Source organism: Dama dama, chromosome 17 (genome assembly GCF_033118175.1).
Source record: "Dama dama isolate Ldn47 chromosome 17, ASM3311817v1, whole genome shotgun sequence".
NCBI classification, from domain to species: Eukaryota; Metazoa; Chordata; class Mammalia; order Artiodactyla; family Cervidae; genus Dama; species Dama dama.
The window spans coordinates 50,100,128-50,119,340 of record NC_083697.1 but is presented as its reverse complement, the minus strand read 5'-3'; the positions used below and the strand labels follow the sequence as shown (position 1 = coordinate 50,119,340).

Sequence of the window (19,213 nt, the reverse complement as noted above, 5' to 3'; positions counted from 1 at the left end):
TGTATCTGAGGTTATTGATATTTCTCCCAGCAATCTTGATTCCAGCTTGTGCTTCTTCCAGCCCAGCGCTGGAATGTACCATGATACACTCTGCATATAAGTTAAATAAGCAAGGTGACAATATACAGCCTTGACATACTCCTTACCCTATTTGGAACCAGTCTATTGTTTCATATCCAGTTCTAATTGTTGCTTCCTGACCTGCATACAGATTTCTCAAGAGGCAGGTCAGGTGGTCTGGTGTTCCCATCTCTTCCAGAATTTTTCACAGTTTGCCATGATCCACACAGTCAAAGGCTTTGGTGTAGTCAATAAAGCAGAAATAGATGTTTTTCTGGAACTCTCTTGCTTTTTCGATGATCCAACGGATGTTGGCAATTTGATCTCTGGTTCCCCTGCCCTTTCTAAATCCAGCTTGAACATCTGGAAGTTCATGGTTCACGTACTGTTGAGGCTTGGCTTGGGGAATTTTGAGCATTACTTTACGACCATGTGAGATGAGTGCAATTGTGTGGCAGTTTGAGCATTCTTTGGCATTGCCTTTCTTTGGGACTGGAATGAAAACTGACCTTTTTCCAGTAAAAAGAATATCAGTACTGAGCTGATATTATTCTTCTACACTAATGCAACATACAAAATAAAATTGCGCAGAGATTTCAACAATATAATAAAAAATGCAACATAAGCAGGCGAAGGAAAGAAAAAAGATGATAAAAACAGAAAAAGGAGATAAAAACCAAGGATCAAGGTGAAGGAAATGAGGAAGTGATGAAGAATAACTTCAAGGAATTTTTAATAGACACTGATAGTGTGTTTATATATGCATATATATTAAAATTCCCTCACCGTAACTTCATCTTCATGTGTCTGCTTTTCACATCTGATTAACCAGTTATCATTTCCCCTGTCTTTCAAAACAAACGAAAAATCTATTACTTCATTTTTTATAGATATCATAGCTTAATATCAAGCAGAAAAATCTAGTCACCTCCTCGATTTTGAGACCATCATTTGTTATCTGTAGCATAGTAACACATTAAAGGCTTCAATTTAATACATACAAACTACTCATAAATGTTAGTTAACATTTATTGTTTATAGTCTGTGCTAGAAATTGTTGTTAAGTGCCTTAACATGTATTAACTCATCAAATTCTTACAAAAACTCTGTGAAGTAGGTACAATTACTGTCAAGAACTTTTAAATCAGCATTATTAGAAAGGATAATGTCTCTTCACCTGAGGGAGAAAAACGATCTACCCCCGTTACCAAGCCAATTTCTCTTACCTAATGTCACGACAAGAGTACTCTAGACACAAATGTTTTAAAAAACTGAAGCAGAGTTGATTTACTGACTACAGCACTGTTAGTTTCAGGTGTACACCAAAGTGATTCCGGTAAATAGACAATTTTATCAGGTTATTTCCCACTATCGTTATCACAAGATCTTGAATATAACTTCCTGTGCTACACTATCTCCTTGGTGCCTATTTATCTGAGCTCAGCAGTGTGTACCTGCTCGCCCCACGCTCCTCATCTGTCCTTCCTTCCTTCCTTCTCCCCTGGGGTAGCCATCAGTTTCTTTCCTACGTCTGCAAGTCTGTTCCTGTTTTGTATGCGGATTCACTGGTATTACTTTTTTTAGATTCCACATATAATTGATCATATAATTTTTGTCTTTCTCAGTCTGATTTACTTCACCATGTATAACACTTGCTAGATCCACCCACATTGCTGCAAATGGCAATAGTTCATTCTCTTTTGTGATTGAGTACTATATTCCATTGGACTCTACACTAACTTCACCATTAATTTAAGACTGTATGATTTTAAAAGGTGAATCTAAAAAGGTACATAATGCTTTTTCAGAAACTAATATAAATGAGCAAAAATTCTGAACTAGAGTTTTCAGGCTTCAGAGTATATCAGAATTGCCTGGGGGGTGGTGGCTTAGTTGTTCAGTCATGTCCAGCTCTTTGTGACCCTATGAACTGTAGCCCGCCAGGCTCCTCTGTCCATAGTAGCTTCCAGGCAAGAATACTGGAGTGGGTTGCCATTTCCTTCTCCAGGGGATCTTCCTGACCCAGGGACTGAACCTGGGTCTCCTGCACTGCGGGCAGATTCTTCACCGACTGAGCTACCAGGGAAGCCCCATAGGACCTGTTAAAACACTAACTGCTGGACCCACGTTCAGTAGATTGGGATGGGTTCCCAGAAGATGCCTTTGGGCCCACATAACACTGACCCTAAAACAGACCAGGGAACCACATTTGGGAATCACTGCTTCAAATGATCAACAACGTCACTGCTCCCTGCCAGCAGAGAAAAAATTAAGAGTTTATTGTATTTACAGACTGTACTAACAGTCACTTAATGTCAAAATAAACATCTAAAATAACTTACACAATCAAGTTTTAATTATTCATATTATGCAGATAACATCTCCAATTTCCAGTAGGCTTTGTACTGCTGCCAAGAAACTCCACCTGAGGGACAGGTACTCATCACTATCACTGGGGCAGGAGCCCGCCCTGAATCAGAATCTCCAGTATGGGGTTAATGCTGCCTGGGAGAGTCGGCACTACATATCTGCTTTCCAAGGCAGGCAAAGAAAAAGACTTTGTCTTTTTCAAAAAGTAGCCTTAAGACTACTGCAGCAAAACTTTAAATCTTTGATTTGGATAAACAAGAGTTGAATACAGTTTGAAAGTTAAGATGTGAGTAAACAATGAGAGAACTTCCATACCTGTATTTCTGATGATGTAATCCAAAACAACTAATCTTTCAAACTGTGACTGAAACTGTTTTCTAATATTCTCAGGCAAAGGGTCAGCTTCAAATTTCCTAAGCCACCATTCAGCCTCCTTGTAACCTTCAACAAATAACTGAAAGGAACCAATCTATAATTTTAAGAATTATAGTTAGAAAAGAAAATAGAAGAACAAAGGAATTACTTTTAAAATTTCTCAGCAGTACTGTCATAAAATACTTTATATAAACACAATAAGAAAAACTGAAATTAACACTAATTTATATAAGCCACATTTATCAAGAAAACTATTTTTATACATTAATTTAAAATAATCACATAAAGAATATATAGCAAATGAAAAATGATCAATCCTAGACTTTTAAGGAGCATAGAAGCTATTTTAGGATAATTGAAAAAGAAAATACACACATGTCCTTGAGGTAATATTCTCAACAAGAATGCTATTTTCTAAAAATATTTATTAAAATGAATTCAATTATGAACACCAAAATCTGTACCTATCTTGGCTATTTAATAATAGTGTGATTTTTTCTTACTGGAAAAATACATTAAGATTCTTTTTTACAACAGAAAATAACTTTATTTTTTAAAATGAATGAATTATTTGACTATGCAGCTTAAAGATCCTGTAATAAATTTTAAAGAATTAATCATAACCTCTACAATGGTTTTTTAAAAAGTCCTTTCCTTGAAGATATGTCTATGTTATAAGGCTTCCTATCACTAAAATTACGAGCTGTTAACATTAAACAATTTTTTAAAGAAGAAAATACAAATTTAAACAGCACAGAACACATAGATAATGGTAACCTAGCTGGCCTCCTTTGTCCGTGGGATTCTCCAGGCAAGAATACTGGAGTGGGTTGCCATCTCCTCCTCCAGGGGATCTTCCCTGCTGAGGGGCTGAACCCAGGCTGCCCGCCTTGCAGGCAGGCTCTTTACTGTCTGAGCCGTCAGGGAAGCTGGCTTCATAAATACAAACAAATCACTACAAAGAAAATCTATCTCAGGAATTCCCTGGCAGTTCCAGTGGTTAGGACTACATGCTTTCACTGCTGAGGGGCTGGGGGTTCGATCCCTGGTTGGGGAATTAAAATCCTACAAGGTGGATGGTGATGCCAAAAATAAACATCTTTTAACACTTTATGTGACCTGTTGCTGGCATGAAATTTTAACGATTTCCTAAATGTTTTCTCTAAAGCACTCATAATGAGGTCCTAGTAGTCATAAATAGGGAAATTATTTCAGCATATGCAAGAAGTAACAGGCCTTGTCAATGTTTTCAAAATTTCCTGCTTACTTGGAGTACAATATTAAAGACAAGTTAACCATGTAGTTCTTACTCTAATTCTTTCATATAGATAAATGCATAGCAAGAACAAGACAAAAAAACTGCAAGTTAAATATATTAAAAAAATAATAATAAAAAGTCTAGTGCTTTTTCTAGAATGCTTTTCTCATTAACCTTCTCTACCCTTGTGGAGCTAGTTGCTTATCATCCCTTAGGTTTATTTAAAACCTATGATAAGGAAAAAAACAAAATCTAATATGTGAGTAAACCTGGTTACTACCATTTACTATGTGCCAGGGACTATACCAAGTACCTGATATAAACTTTACCATTTTATTCTCACAACCCTAGAAGTTTCTGTCATCCTCGATTTATAGAAACTGAAGCTTGGGGAATAAGAGACTCGCCCAAGGTCTCAGAGCTAACTGGTGAAGAGGCTTGGAGTACTGCTACTGCTAAGTCACTTCAGTCGTGTCCGACTCTGTGTGACCCCATCCCTGGGATTCTCCAGGCAAGAACACTGGAGTGGGTTGCCATTTCCTTCTCCAATGCATAGAAGTGAAAAGTGAAAGTGAAGTCGCTCAGTCATGCCTGACTCTTCGTGACCCCATGAACTGCAGCCTACCAGGCTCCTCCGTCCATGGGATTTTCCAGGCAAGAGTGGGGTGCCATTGCCTTCTCCAGGCTTGGAGTACAACCTAGGTCTAACTCTCGGCCTGTACTTTCAGCTATAACTTTCTAAAGCCTTGGGTGCAATCTCCTCTTGGAAATTCCCCAGCTCTCCAAACTGGGTTAAATATCCCTCCTCTACCCACTCTAAGCTCTCCGCACTTAATCATCATTAACAGCTTTATCATATTGTGTTGAGACTGCTTGTTACTACAAGCTATTGAAGATGGGAAAACCGTTTTTACTAATATACCCACAGCCCACAGCACAGAGCCTAGAGAGCTCAGGTAATACATGATGAAGTTTGTTGAAGTTTGTGTGTGCTTCGCTGTGTCTGACTCTTTGTGACCCCATGGACGGTAGTCCGCCAGGCTCCTCTGTCCATGGGATTCTCCAGGCAAGAATACCGGAGTGGGTTGCCATTTCCTTCTCCAGGGGGTCTTCCTGACCCAGGGATTGAACCTGTGTCTCTTGCACCTCCTGCACTGGCAGGCAGATTCTTTACCACTGTGCCATCTGGGAAGCCCAATATGTGATGAATTGCCCGCTCTCTGCTCCCACCCTCCCCATAAAGCGCATCACTGTAACTTACCTTAGGAGGAAGTCCTATCCGATGAAATTTTCTACCTACTTTTGGCACTTTCTCTAAAGCATACTTTTTGCCTCTAGATTTTGCACGGTCAATTGCACTGTAGTTAAACGTCTCACTGACAAGCCAAACCACCTAGAAATGTACAGTTTAGAGAAATGGCTATTAGAATTTGCATTATTATTGTCTATTCACATACACCATGGAACTCACATTAATGCTGTAAATGAGTGAAGTTTAATGCTATACTAAATGCGCCTGAGAATCTAAAACAGAAAAGCTAAGAGACTTTGCAAAGTTAGTTAAATGGCACACATGTATTTCTTTCTGAGAGAAATACAGCCTAAAATTGGCCAGTGGAAGAAAGAAGTATGTAGAATTAGGAAGGAAGATTTTGAGAACTTTAAGTAAAAATGTATAAAGGCCAAAAAGAAAAAGACAAGAATCTTCTGAGTATGTTAGTTATCTCTACCTTCAACAGAATTTCTAGATCACTGATTTTTTTTCTGCTTTCTGAATGCTGATTCTTTCTCCTCTTTTTGTGAGCATCATCTCACCTCACATGAGAAAGAGATATTCCCTTGGATATTCTGTGTGTCTACACTCACTGGAAAAGATCCTGATGCTGGGAAAGACTGAAGGCAGTAGAAGAAGGCGACAACAGAGGATGAGATGGTTGGATGGCATCACTGATTCGATGGACATGAGTCTGAGCAAGCTCCAGGAGTCGGTGATGGACAGGGAGGCCTGGCGTGCTGGAGTCCATGGGGTCACAAACAGTTGGACACAACTGAGTGACTGAACCAAGTGACTGACACTAGAATCAATTTACTAGTCATTTGTGACTCTGGATTACCAACCGCGACTTTAGATTCTGTAAACTAGAAGTACATGATAGAAAGAATGCCTCCCTTACTCTTGTTTTTGGTACAATGCCCAGATGAAGCTTTTCGTCCACAAGGTAGGCACCAGCTTCGGAAAGGTATCCCTGGTTAGGAAGCAGGCAGCCCCTGCCAAAGCAGCAAGGGCAGCAGACCTTGTGAACGTATTTGGTCCATTTCGGATTCAGGTGACCATAAGGCTCTTCTGATTTGGGTTTAAACACACCAATAATTTTCTATATAGGAAGAAAGTAAACACTTTGTTAGACTTTTAGTATAGGGAGATGATAATCCATAAAATGCATTCTGGGTTTTTTCTACTCTTCCCACCACAGATTTGGGCATAATCCTTAACAATTAAGAGTTTTAATTCCAGTCACAGTTTTACACTCATTTTCATTCAACAATCTAAAATCAATAATCTTTTGAGCTAGTGATTTTCGAACTGTGCTCTGAGAAATCCTAGAGAAGGTGAGAAGAGAGGGCTCTGAGACCCCATCCTCTGGTTTCACCCATTTTACATAATGGACGCCCTAGTTTAAAAAGAGTTCTGCTGATTTTAAAATGTTTGAAAATCAGTGACCTAGGTCAAACAGTGCTATTATTCAACATCTATTAAATATTCAAATTCTATGTTTATTCATTATCTACTTTCCCAGTAGGTGTGCATCCTAAAAGGACAGGGGATTTTCTCTGTGAGGGCTGTATCACCAGTACTCAGAACAGTACCTGGCATACAGTAGGCTTCAAGCATTTGTTAAATGAATAAATCCAATGACAAAAAGCCATCTCTAAGATACAAAGGAAATGACAGGATATAGTGACATCTATGCTGCTGGATTCTCCTTTTTTTCAATTTTTTTTATGAACCAATTTTAAATAAATTCTCTCCTCTTAAAAAAAATTGCTCATGGATGTCTAAAAGTCTTTCCCCATCAAGCATACATACCCTGTTAGAACTATCTTTATTATTGGTCTGATAAAATATATTAATATTAAATTTAGAAGCTGAATTATCCTTAGATAAGAAATAAAAAATCTCATTATAAGTATATAATTGTTTTATAATGCAGTAGTCTAAGTCACTAATAAAGAAGTCAACAAGAACAAATCAAGAAATCAAGCTTGGAATAAAGATTGAGACATTGACACTACCTACATATATATATATATATATATATATACACATATATATATATTAAAATCTCAAAAAGACTGTTTTAAAAAATATAACTTCAGTGTATGAAAAAATATTTGGGTAGAATTATAATCTTTTTTCCCTCCTGAAAAAAGAACTGCTGGCTATGCATCATTCAGAAAGCTTTTAGAAATGATAATGCAAATTTTTGAAAAATTCTAAACTGAGTTGAACAAAGTCCATATCGGCGTCTCTTTTCTGCCTTAGGATTATTCTTTGGTTCATTTCATTTTGTCACATTCCAATGCCTTCAAACTTCAAACTGCCCAGGATCCTTCTCTGGTATAATAAAGCCGGAAAAAATACTCTGAGGGTAAAAGAAAACTCTGCTTAGTTACTGCAGAGGATGAGATGGTTAGATAGCACTCGACTCAATGGACATGAATTTGAGCAAACTGTGGGAGATAGTGGAGGAAAGATGAGCCTGGCATGCTGCAGTCCATGAACTCACAAAGAGTCGGACACAACTTAGCAACTAAACAACTACAAGGACTTGTGAATATAAACCCCAGAAATCCACAGCTGAATGTTGAGTATTCAATAAACACTTGAAGCCAAATATTAAAATAATAAAATGGAAATTATACAAACAGCTCTAGTTTTAAATAGTAGAGGGCTTTAGTTAAAAATAAAATAACCTTTATTTCTGAAAAGAGGGTGCAACCAGATTTATTAGGAAAATATCTTTAAAAACTCACAATGACTTCCTATTAAAACTAGTGTTTTCCAAAAGGTCTGTTATATATAGTAGCTCTATGAAATTCTCTATATATAGTAGCTCTATGAAATTCTCACCCTCTTAGGATCCTTCACAAAGTAACTTCCACTTGAACCTTGAGAGATTCTTTCTGGATAAACTTCAAATTCTATTGCTTGCTCCGCTTTCAATATAATATCGGCAAATTCTGGATCATCCAAAAATGTGTTCAACTCTGAAGAATCAACAATTATTGCATTAAGAAAAACATTAATACAGAATGCAAAAAAGAAGAAAGACCAGCTATGAGAATGCTCACAACATAGACCTGTAATACTAGATTTAGATTACTAGTGTTAAGACATTTAGGCACAGAAAAATGTAGACTTCCCTGGTGGCTCAGATAGGAAAGAATCCACCCTCAATGCGGGAGACCCGGGTTCAATCCCTGGAATGGGAAGATCCCCTGGAGAAGAGAATGGCTACCCACTCCAGTATTCTGACCAGGACAGAGGAGCCTGGAGGGCTACAGTCCATAGGGTCACAAAGAGTTGGACACAACTGAGCGACTAACGCTTTCACTTTTTTTCCATGGAGTGTTCGATGTCTTTTTTTTTTTTTGTTTTCTAACCCCACTTTAAGTATCAAGTTAAGACACAAGGAAAGCAAGATTTCCTACGCTGAAAAAAAATCACACAAATTCCTTGTGTTAACTTGAACTCCTCCCTCCCAGTGATTTTGTTCTTCATCCAGCCTCAGCCTGCATTTGCAGTCATTCCTCAGATATATCATCATCAATACCTGCAACTACATCACACTTAGCATTTCAATCATCTTCTATTTTCCTAGTTCACTGCCTCTGGCATCCTGAGTCCAAAAATTCTTTCATCCCACTAGGACCTTTAAAGCACTGATCTACCAAACACTGTTCAAGGGTCTTTACCCACCTTGTGTCCCTCCTTGGCTAGCATCACTAAAATCACTCTCTTCTTCCCACTCCTCATCATAGTTACCTGTAAAATCTCAATCCTGGTTAAATCCAACTGTCTACTGACTATGCCTGTGCCTGAACAGCTGAACTTGCCAAACACAACGCCCAGTGTCTTCCCTTAAACGCCTGGTGTCTCCACTTTAAAAAAAACCCACAAACCTCAGCTGGACTCTTCATGTTGTCTGGGGAGCATACTACATTCCTGTTAAAGACTGAATGCTTGTATTCCTCTGAAATACATCAAGGCCTTAATCCCCAATGTGATCATATATGGAGGGGGACTTGGGGGGAAGTAATTAGGCTTAGATGAGGCCACGAGGGTGGGGATCCCACGATAGAGTTAGGCCATGTGAAGACCCAGGGAGAAGGCTGCCATCTGCAAGCCAAGAAGTGAGCCCTTGCCAAGAACCTGATCATGCCGACACCCTGATTTTGGACTTCCCAGCCTCCAAAACTGAGCAATAAAGTCTGTTGTTCAAAAGCCACCGAGGCTAGGGCATTTCGTTATAACATCCTAAACTAGGACAACTTCCCTGGCACACAGACTCTCCCGGTCTTCTGGACAACTACCTCATACCCTCTCCTCTCCTCATATTCCCAACAACTCTTTCATCTCAGCAGATGATCTAGCTTCCTATTTCAAGAAGAAAACAGAAGCAGGCAGGAAAAACGATCACCCACCCTCAGCATCATATTTACCCCTTCACATTCTCTGCCTTCTGCTTATTACTGTACAGAAATGATCCAAAATCTAAGTTGACTCTTCCACTTTGTCTACTAGACCTCCCTCTCTGACTGTGCGCTTAGCTGCTCAGTTGTGTCTGACTTTGCGACCCCATGGACTGTAGCCCGCCAGGCTCCTCTGTCCATGGGGATTCTCCAGGCAAGAATACTGGAGTGGGTTGCCAATGCCCTCCTTCAGGGGATCTTTCCGACCCAGGGTTTGAATCCAGGTCTCTCACATTGCAGGTGGATTCTTTACCATCTGACCCCTACCAGGGAAGCCCTACCCCAGGACATTTCTTCAGCAGTTCTTTCCTGAATCAGTATTTCCCTCGATATTGGATCATTTCCACAAACATAAAACTTGACTTCACTTGATAGCCAAGATGCCATTTCTCCAGGTTGTCCTTCCATTTCATCGGCTCCTCTTTTTTACTCTCTTGTGGGCTTATTTTCATCTCCCTAGCAGCTTAACTTTGGAAAGCCCAGGTTCAGTTCATGGTCCTCTTCTTCCTCATTAGCACTTCCAGATTAATATCTCAAGCCTGGACTTCTGCCCTGAACCCCAGACTACTACACCCAGCTTCTCCACTTGTATGTTTAGAAGACAGCTCAAACTTTACTGCCTCAAACTCAATTCATTTTTCTCTCGACTGCCTCACTCCCAGTATTCCCTGTATTACTGGCAATTCCAAATCTTCTAAATGCTCTTGTGAAAAGCCTTGGAATCATCCATGACCTCACTCTCCCACCCTTCACATCCAATCCATCAGCAGGTTGTGTAGCTCCACCTTAAATGAACATCCAGAATCGAACCACTTCTTACAATCTCCATTCCTTCCATGTGATTCAAATCACTATCAACTCTAGCCTAGATTGTCGCAAGAGTCCCTTAACGGGTCTCCCCTCTATACTCAACAGGAAAGCTATAGAATCCTTCTAAAACCTAAGTCAGTTAATTGCCTGGCGGTCTAGTGGTGAGGACCCAGCACTTTCATTCACGGGGCAGCCCAGTGACTCTCCATCTCATTCAAAAGAAAAAAATCGCAAGTTCTAATATTGGCCCCCAAGACTCCACCCAATCTCCCCTAACCTCCACTTTATTTTTCTGCTTAGCACTTATCACCTAACCTGTCATATAACTTAGCTATTTTGTGAGCTCCAAGAAGACAAGTATTTCTTTCACTGCTACATACCCAACTTTTTACAGTTCCTGGAACATAAGAGGCACTCAATAAATATTTGCAGAACTAATAATTAATCATTTAAAATGGTAGACAAATATTCACATTTTTCTTTGAAAGGCATATAAATGTTATTACATGTAAATCTTATGAAAATTCAAACTATAAACTTTCCTTAATTTAAAATTTGCCTTAATTCAAAATTTGCCTTAATTCAGACATAGAACTATTATTTACTAATTTTTAAGAGCTTATGCTAAGAAAAATATTGCAAAAAGGGCCCTTGGGCATATTTAACCTACTTAAAACAATAAATAATCCAAGTATTTAGTCATGTTCATAAAATTGAAATACTATTTTCAGATCTAGTCCATGAAAATTCTTAAGAATGAGGGAGAAACTTTGTCTTTCTCATTCACTGTGTATCCTAGCACCTGGAAGAGGGATCAGCATTTAGTGGGTTCTTAATAAACATTTAAATGAATGAAGTATTATTTATATGGCAGAATGTGCTAATAATTACTACATTAATCAAATGATACTTCTTCTAGGTCAAGGCTCGTAACAAGAAAGAAGTCAGAAAGTTATTTATCTCAACTTTGCTGATATATTTTCTATAATACATCTCCAGCAGGTGGTCTCTGGGCTAATGTTTAAACACTTTCAAAGAGAGATACTCATTTCGTTTTTTTTTTACTTTTTGTGTTTTTTTGAAAATAAATATAAAACTTTTCTTTTTCAGAAACAGGTCTCCTTGAAGCTTCACCCAATATACTAGACTTGCCACCTGGAGCAAAACAAAAGTCTACTTACTCCTCTCTTCCCAGGGAGAGGCCTTCACATAGTTGCAGACCATTTCATGCTCCCCTAAGATTCCTCTATTCTCTGCCTCCTTCCACATGGAAGTGTTCTCAGGTTTTTCAGCATCCGAGTTGCCCTCCGGCTTCATGCTTCAGTTTTCCAATGTGCCTTTTAAAAATATGGTCTCCAGAATCGAGCAACTCATTGCGGAGAACAAAGACAGCTCTCAGTCTTGACACTATACCAAAATAAGAAGTACTCTAGTATTACAATTGTTGTTTAGGAGTCCTGTCATACTAATTCACGTTGAACTGGCTAAACTCTTGGACCACTCTTGGTCTCTCCCATCCTGTACTAAAGCAGTTCTTTTGGAAACTATGTGCAGACTTTGACATTACTATCACATGTTTTCAGGTTGCTTTATGGGTTAAGCTTTATGAGTTCATCATAGAACCTGCCTTTGTTACTCTCATGGAGCCCACGATCATACTCAGAACACTTAATTCAGCTTCAACCCAAACCACAACCATTCCTATACAATCAGCCAGCATGTTTTCAATCCCTTTCTCTTTAGCTTGTCCCTTTGCTGAGCAATTCTTTTGGATAAACGAGACTATCTCCCTACATGAAAACCGGCATTCTTTGAGGATGGTCTGGATTTACCATCACTGTCCAGAAAGGCACTTGGAAGACAACTGGTCTTGTCTAATTACTACCGGAAAAGAAAAAAAAAGCAACACGATTACCTATCAACTCTTCTAAAAACCAAAATAATTATTTTTCAGTAGATTTTTCTGATCCATAACTCAAAATTATATCCTACAACTTTTATTTTAGTTACTTAAATGCATATTTAGCCATGAGTTTAACTTGGAGAATACACTCTAAGTTATACCACTTCAAGACATATGTGCAATGGAGATTTGGTTTGAAGGTTTGCTGTCATTGTTTGGTTTGATTGTTAATAGCTGAGGGGCTTAAATAGCTATATTTTCTTTAAATTTTGTTCAGTTAATATTATGTTTACTCCTTCTAAGGAATAAACTGTGAAACTTTGATTTGTCTCTGTATTAGAAAATATTCAGATTTTCTGAGGAGACTGTCAGTTCTACCTCTGTATACTCCCTTTGGGACTCAACCTATGGAGCGGTGGCCTGCCTTCCAGTCAAGCTCCAGTCCTATTCAAAATCCTCACTTTTCACAAGATGTCCAGCCCACCCTCTGAACTTTCGCCCACGCTGTTCTGATATACATGCCAAGTTTCTTTCCTATGGCTAATTTTTATCCATCCTTCAGCTCCATCTGACCACTTGTAATGCTGTAACAAAAATGATCTTGGTCCCAGGAGGGCAGAAATCTTTGTTCTGTTCTGTGATATACGCCAAGTGCTTAAACCTGTGCCTGACACATGGCAGACCTTCAATAATGTGAGAAGTATTTAACAACAAACCGTTAACGACACTTAAGGGCTTCAGCTGACCCTCTGGTAAGTAGAAATGAAATGGATTAAGAGAACCCATTGTATAACCTGTTAACAACTACTTTTATATAAGTACGCATAGCAACTTATCAAGTTCTCATTTTATTTTTTCCATTTATTTTTATTAGTTGGAGGCTAATTACTTTACAATATTGTAGTGGGTTTTGTCATACATTGACATGATTCAGCCATGGAGTTACATGTGTTCCCCATCCCCATCCCCCCTCCCACCTCCCTCTCCACCCGATCCCTCTGGGTCTTCCCAGTGCACCAGGCCCGAGCACTTGTCTCATGCATCCCGCCTGGGCTGGTGATCTGTTTCACCATAGATAATATACATGTTTCGATGCTGTTCTCTCGAAACATCCCACCCTTGCCTTCAAGTTCTCATTTTAAATAAGTAAATCAAGATGAACTCTTCCTCACCGAAGGGCTGGGAATGTATCTTACCCACTGGCCAGAATATCTTCTAAAATGTGAAGTAGCCGGTTCACAAGTTTGATGATCCGGACTAAATTGGAACCCTCAGGGATGCCAGTGCTATTCAAGTCTCAAAGTGGTTGCTATTTCCTCTGCGAAGTCTCCCCTGGCCCCTATATCCAGGGCAGGGCTCCAAGGAACTGTCAGCGTTCCCCATGAAGCACATATATCCTGTTAGAACTGGCTCTTTTAATTGACTGTTTCCTCCATTAAGTTATAAGGTTACATGAGGACAGGGCTGGTGACTGGACCTCCATTTGGTATCTGGTCACCACCTTTTCCCTAAGGGCTGGATTTCCACTGGCGCCTGAAGGCACGGAAACATTTGCTGACTGAATGATGGATCTCTGCAACAAGTGCATTCTAATTAGTGGTTTGAGGAAAACTCTCCAACACACTGATGCTCAGTACTTTTCAAAAGCTCAGTTTTGGAATATTGTCAAGACCCATGAGATTATCTGTTCTTCTAATACTTTCCTCTAAATTAAGCCAGACTACCAGCATGTTGAATCTAGATCCAGCAATACTGATAACATCACCCACTAGAATTACTTCCACTGAAATGAACTTCAGGGAAGTTGTATGAAACACTCTTATGAAAGTCATCACTTTTATTACCAAGATATTACTCAGCATATAGTCTCTTCTTCAGGAGAAAACCTAACAGTTTATCCTTTGCCAGTTTTGTTTTGGTTCAAACAACTAGTCTGTTTTAACTTTATGGGCATAGTGATTGTGTTTCTCTCAAGCTGCCAGGCCAGTAATCTTAAAAATCAAATTCATGCACTTGTTAATTTTGTGTAGTCTTGTTCTTGCCTCCATCTTATTTATTTCATTACTCTTACTTCCCATTCTCATAATTCTTCCTTACTTTTAAATGACTTTATTTTGTTCATACATTTATAACCCACCATGAATCATTAAATGGCTTATAAACACACACTTTCTTTTACTTTGGTATCTTGTAAATTCTAATACCATTCTCTAATCACTAGGCTCTCCATCAAAAACTGATAAGTGCTTCTGGTTTATATTAACTGGAACCTTCAATTCACCTCTGTGTTTCTTTAAAATGAGAATTTTAAAAAGTGCTCATATTATAGGGTTGGTTATAAATTAATATATGTGAAACACATGCACTATGCCCTGCACATACTGTTTTGTGGGTGTTAACTATTATTATCTTTACTACTCTCCAACTCACTGATTAAAATGACAACTAGCAAAAGGAATACCACTAATTCTTCTACTTTGACACTGATCCAACAACCCGATATTTACGCTGGTTCTAGACTTTGCCACACGCCTTGTTCAAGTAAAGATAACAGAGCTAGGCCATTCTTCCACTGGTTAAGGTACATAAAGCTCCCATTTACATACACAAAATAGTTAAGTTTGATAAATGATGCTAGTATCAATCTAAAGACAGGAATATCTTGGAACGAGAGAGGTGGCTTCATGGAAATTGGATGGCAAAGGACAAAGAAAGTTAATGAATTCAAAAAATAATGACTTAATTATCTAGTTAAATTAATCAAACTTTTTAGGAGAATGGTTTGAAATTTTAAAAATTTGGTAGTTCAAAACTATTTTTAAATCCATTAAAAATAAGACCTTGGTAAATAAAGGTAACAATTATTTTATAACAGTTGGGGATCTATAGCAAAATGCAGGATATGAAAGAATTAGGTTCAGTCTGGCTTTTTCACTTTCTGGACCTTGACTTTGGCTTACAGCTGAAGTTCTATCAACTACTAGTCATCGAAGTTTTCATTCATTTCCCATCCTCATACCCAGGATGACTTAACCCAGCTAACTTGCTGTGCTATTGTAAGAATTAATGAAACATAAAAAAAAGAAAATGATAGTTGCTCAGTCATGTCCAACTCTTTGCAACCCCATGGACTGTAGTCTGCCAGGTTCCTCTGTCCATGGAATTCTCCAGGCAAGAATACTGGAATGGGTAGCCATTCCATTTTCCAGGGGATCTTCCTGACCCAGGGATTGAAACCAGGTCTCCTGCACTGCAGGCAGATTCTTTTGTGGCTCCCATCTGAGCCACCAGGGAAGCCTTGAAGATCTCAGAAAACCATCAATTGAGATATAAATGTTACTGCCATTTAAAAAGGTTAAAATTCTCTTTAATAATCCATTTGTATTCCAATATTACACTCTATCCTCACTTTTACTTTTTCTAGCTTTAATATCACTTGTTTGCAAAACCTTACCTTCACAGAATAAACACATTTTCAAGGTTTTAGGATCTTTTAAAATCTAGCTACACAGGTGGCTTTGGGTAGAAAAAGGCAAGTTTGCCACACAAATCTCAGTGACTTCACAGACAGGTTTCTAGGTAATATATAACATTATAATCAATGTAGCTGGGTGAATGTAGATCCATTTGTGATCTGGTTCCAAATCCATGTTTGTTTTTTCTGTTAAATGTTGTACTGTCGATGCATCCAAAAGTTAACATTATAATGGCAGCTGCTGCTGCTAAATCACTTCAGTCATGCCCGACGCTGTGCGACCCCAAAGACGGCAGGCCCACCAGGCTCCGCCGTCCCTGGGATTCTCCAGGCAAGAACACTGAAGTGGGTTGCCATTTCCTTCTCCAATGCATGAAAGTGAAAAGTGAAAGTGAAGTCGCTCAGTCGTGTCCGACTCTTGGCAACCCCATGGACTGCAGCCTACCAGGCTCCTCCGTCCATGAGATTTTCCAGGCAAGAGTAATAATGGTAGCTAGCTGACCTGTAAGTCAGACCAGTTTGTTAAAGCTTTCTTCATTAAAGTCTGCTTCCCTTGGGTCTCTTTGATTCACTTACTCTACCATTTGACCATAGCTACAACTAGAGTAACCTACTCTATCAAGTGCAGAAGCCCCACTAGTGTACCAGTAGAATATGTAAAATCTAACTACTCCACAAAAACTTCAGCAGCGTAATGGAAACTACATTTTCTGTGCCTTTTCTTTAAGCTGTCATGTGCCAAGCGATATTCCAGGCAGAATGCAAACATAACCTCATTTAAACCATTTAAACCATCCTTACCACCTGCGAGCAAGTGTTATCAGGACCATTTTACAAAACAAGCCTGTCCCAGCGCTACCTAGGACCCTTACAAGTCTATTCTGTTTTTCAAATTAGCCTAATTCAACCCATCTATGTCAAAAAATTACATTTACCAAAAATACCCATGCCTGCAGCTTCGTGCCTAAATTTTACTACCTTTCAACATTTCAATAACCCTCTTTAATCTGAGGCTGTCAGTCTGCTTAATAGTGAAAAAGGTTTTTCCTTTTTCTGTATAAAAATAAAAAAGTCTCGACAAAGAAAACTTTGCAAGAGAGAAAGCAGGTACAGAAGTTCAACTGCTTCTGCCCCCTCTGGCTAACGTCACAATAACAATAAAGTTTTTGAAACGTGTCCCAGTGGCAACCGGATATTCTTGCTATCTCTTGACTGTCATCCACCTTGCAAATTCACGAACTTTCTTGGTAGTTCAGGGTTCTTAAGTCAAAACTTTAAAGCCAAACTTGAGCAAACAACTTAGGTCATTTTACAGTGTTAAGATTTCCTGTCTGATTCCAAAAGTTTAGGATCACTCTTAGGGGCGGCCCCAAGGATCGGAGTTTAATGACAACCTCGGGAGTCAGGAGAAGCAGCCTATAAAGCCTCTGGAGAAAGTGCGAGTAGACGGGGGGGCGGGGATGCGGGAGAAAAAGGCGAGGTGACCAAGGTGTGAGAGACAGCTGAACCCTCGGCCAGTGCTCAGGACGCGATGCCTGGCGAACAGTTTTTCCTACTAGACAAGGGCGAGCGGGCGACAGAGAAAGAAGCCGGGGGCAGCGACCCGAGGAGGGGCTTGAATGCTGAGCGCGGCGGAGAGGGGCACTCTGGCAGGGCGCGGGAGTAGGGAAGAGCCGGGTCGCACCTGAACCCACGGGGCGGCTCCGGTCCAGATTGGTGGGCGAGCTCCGCTGGCGCCCCAAGCCCGGGGAGGAGGAGAAAGACGCGTCCAGGGGCAGAAGCAGCAGTTCCCGGTCGCTGGCCTGGCTAGGGGAGGCCGCACCTTCCTCCCCGGCAGCCGTCTCCAGCCTCACGGCGCCCCCCGGAGCGACCTTCCGCCGCTGGGCCCAGGCGATCCGCGGCAGCAGCGGCTCCCGCTCCTCGTCCTCCTCGTCCTCCTCCAGGCTCCCGCTGCCGGCGGACTCTGGCCTCCCGGGCTCCGAGGCCTCCGCCATGGCCTCCCCCTGTGCCTGCCGCGCTGAGACCGACTCAGAGAGGCGAGGCGTTCGGGTCTGGCCTCGGCATCGCGGGGATCCGGAGCCTCTGGGTCAGACCGAAGAAACCTTGCTAGTGCACTGTCCAGCTCGGCGCCCGCCAGGCGGTTGCCCCGCCCGCCGGCCGAGCCCCACCTCGCGCCTACCCCGCGCCTGCGCGGAAGTGCGGGGGCGTTGTGCGGGGCCCGGCCGCCACCTGTCTCCCTAAACTGGGGAAGGCGCCCGGCGGGGCTAAAGTTACTGCTTGTGGAGCGCGGGGGTGGAAGTTAATCTACCTTTGCAGAGGTGCCTCTCTCTAACCCAAACCGGCCTCTCCCGCCCCTGCAGAATTCTCTCATGTTTCCCACAATGTATACCTGTGTATTTCTTTGTATGACTAACATATGTTTCCCCCACTAGAAGTCCCGGAGAGCCAGGGCCTCGTCATTTTTTCCAAACATTCCTGATATTGTAGTTTACATTTTCTCTTTTTAAATACCGGTTAATCTAGCTAGAAGTCTATATAAATTTTTAGTTTTTTCAAAAAGCCATCTATGGGTCCATTGATTATCTGTTCTCTAGTTCGTCGACTTTTTAATAATTTTCTTCCTTTTTCTTTTTTTAAAAATATGTACCTTGTTTGGGTTTTGCTAGGTTTCTTAATTTGTAAGTTTACCCAATTTGTAAGTGTACCAAATTTGGGGAAATCTCAGCCATTATTTTTTCAAAAAATTTTCTAGTCCACTCTCTTCCCTTTCTATTACTATTAAAGGTACCTATTAAAGATGATTCCTATTAAAGGTACTTTAAGCTCTTTAATATCGTCTTAAAGATTAGTATAGCTCTGTCCATTTTTTTTCAATAGTTTTTAATCTCTGTATTTCAGCTGGAATAATTTCTCTTAATCTGTTTTTAAGTTTGCCAACCCTTCAGCCATTTCTAATTAGCTGCTGGACCCACCCAGTGAATTTTTTATTTCAAAATTTTTACTTTTCAGTTCTAGAATTTCCATCCCCCTTTCTCCTTTTAGAATTTCTGTATCTCTGCTGAGTTTTTCTGCTAACTCGTTATTATGACCATATACTTTTTCATGTCCTTGTATGTATGGTGTATCAGTTCAGTTCAGTCGTCTCTGACTCTTTGCAATCCCATGGACTGCAGCACACCAGGCTTCCCTGTCTATCACCAACTCCTGG

General features: G+C 40.2%; 1 protein-coding gene across 4 annotated transcripts in view; it reads right to left on the bottom strand.

The window, feature by feature from the left end:
* Positions 1-18,170, bottom strand: part of PI4K2B (phosphatidylinositol 4-kinase type 2 beta) — a 29,520-nt gene extending 11,350 nt beyond the window's left edge. Inside the window, exons 1-7 of one of the 4 annotated variants that reach the window (XM_061164487.1) lie at positions 17,690-17,828; positions 11,809-12,034; positions 8,196-8,332; positions 6,238-6,438; positions 5,325-5,456; positions 2,746-2,899; positions 847-908 (exon numbers count right to left, since the gene is read on the bottom strand). In XM_061164487.1, the coding sequence (XP_061020470.1) occupies positions 847-908; positions 2,746-2,899; positions 5,325-5,456; positions 6,238-6,438; positions 8,196-8,332; positions 11,809-11,944 (822 nt within the window). In that variant the 5' untranslated portion in view covers positions 11,945-12,034; positions 17,690-17,828. Of the gene's footprint in view, positions 1-846; positions 909-2,745; positions 2,900-5,324; positions 5,457-6,237; positions 6,439-8,195; positions 8,333-11,808; positions 12,035-17,689 lie in introns of all 4 variants that reach the window. The other 3 variants (XM_061164485.1, XM_061164484.1, XM_061164486.1) reach the window with 3 other exon arrangements.
* Positions 18,171-19,213: the final 1,043 nt, after the last annotated feature.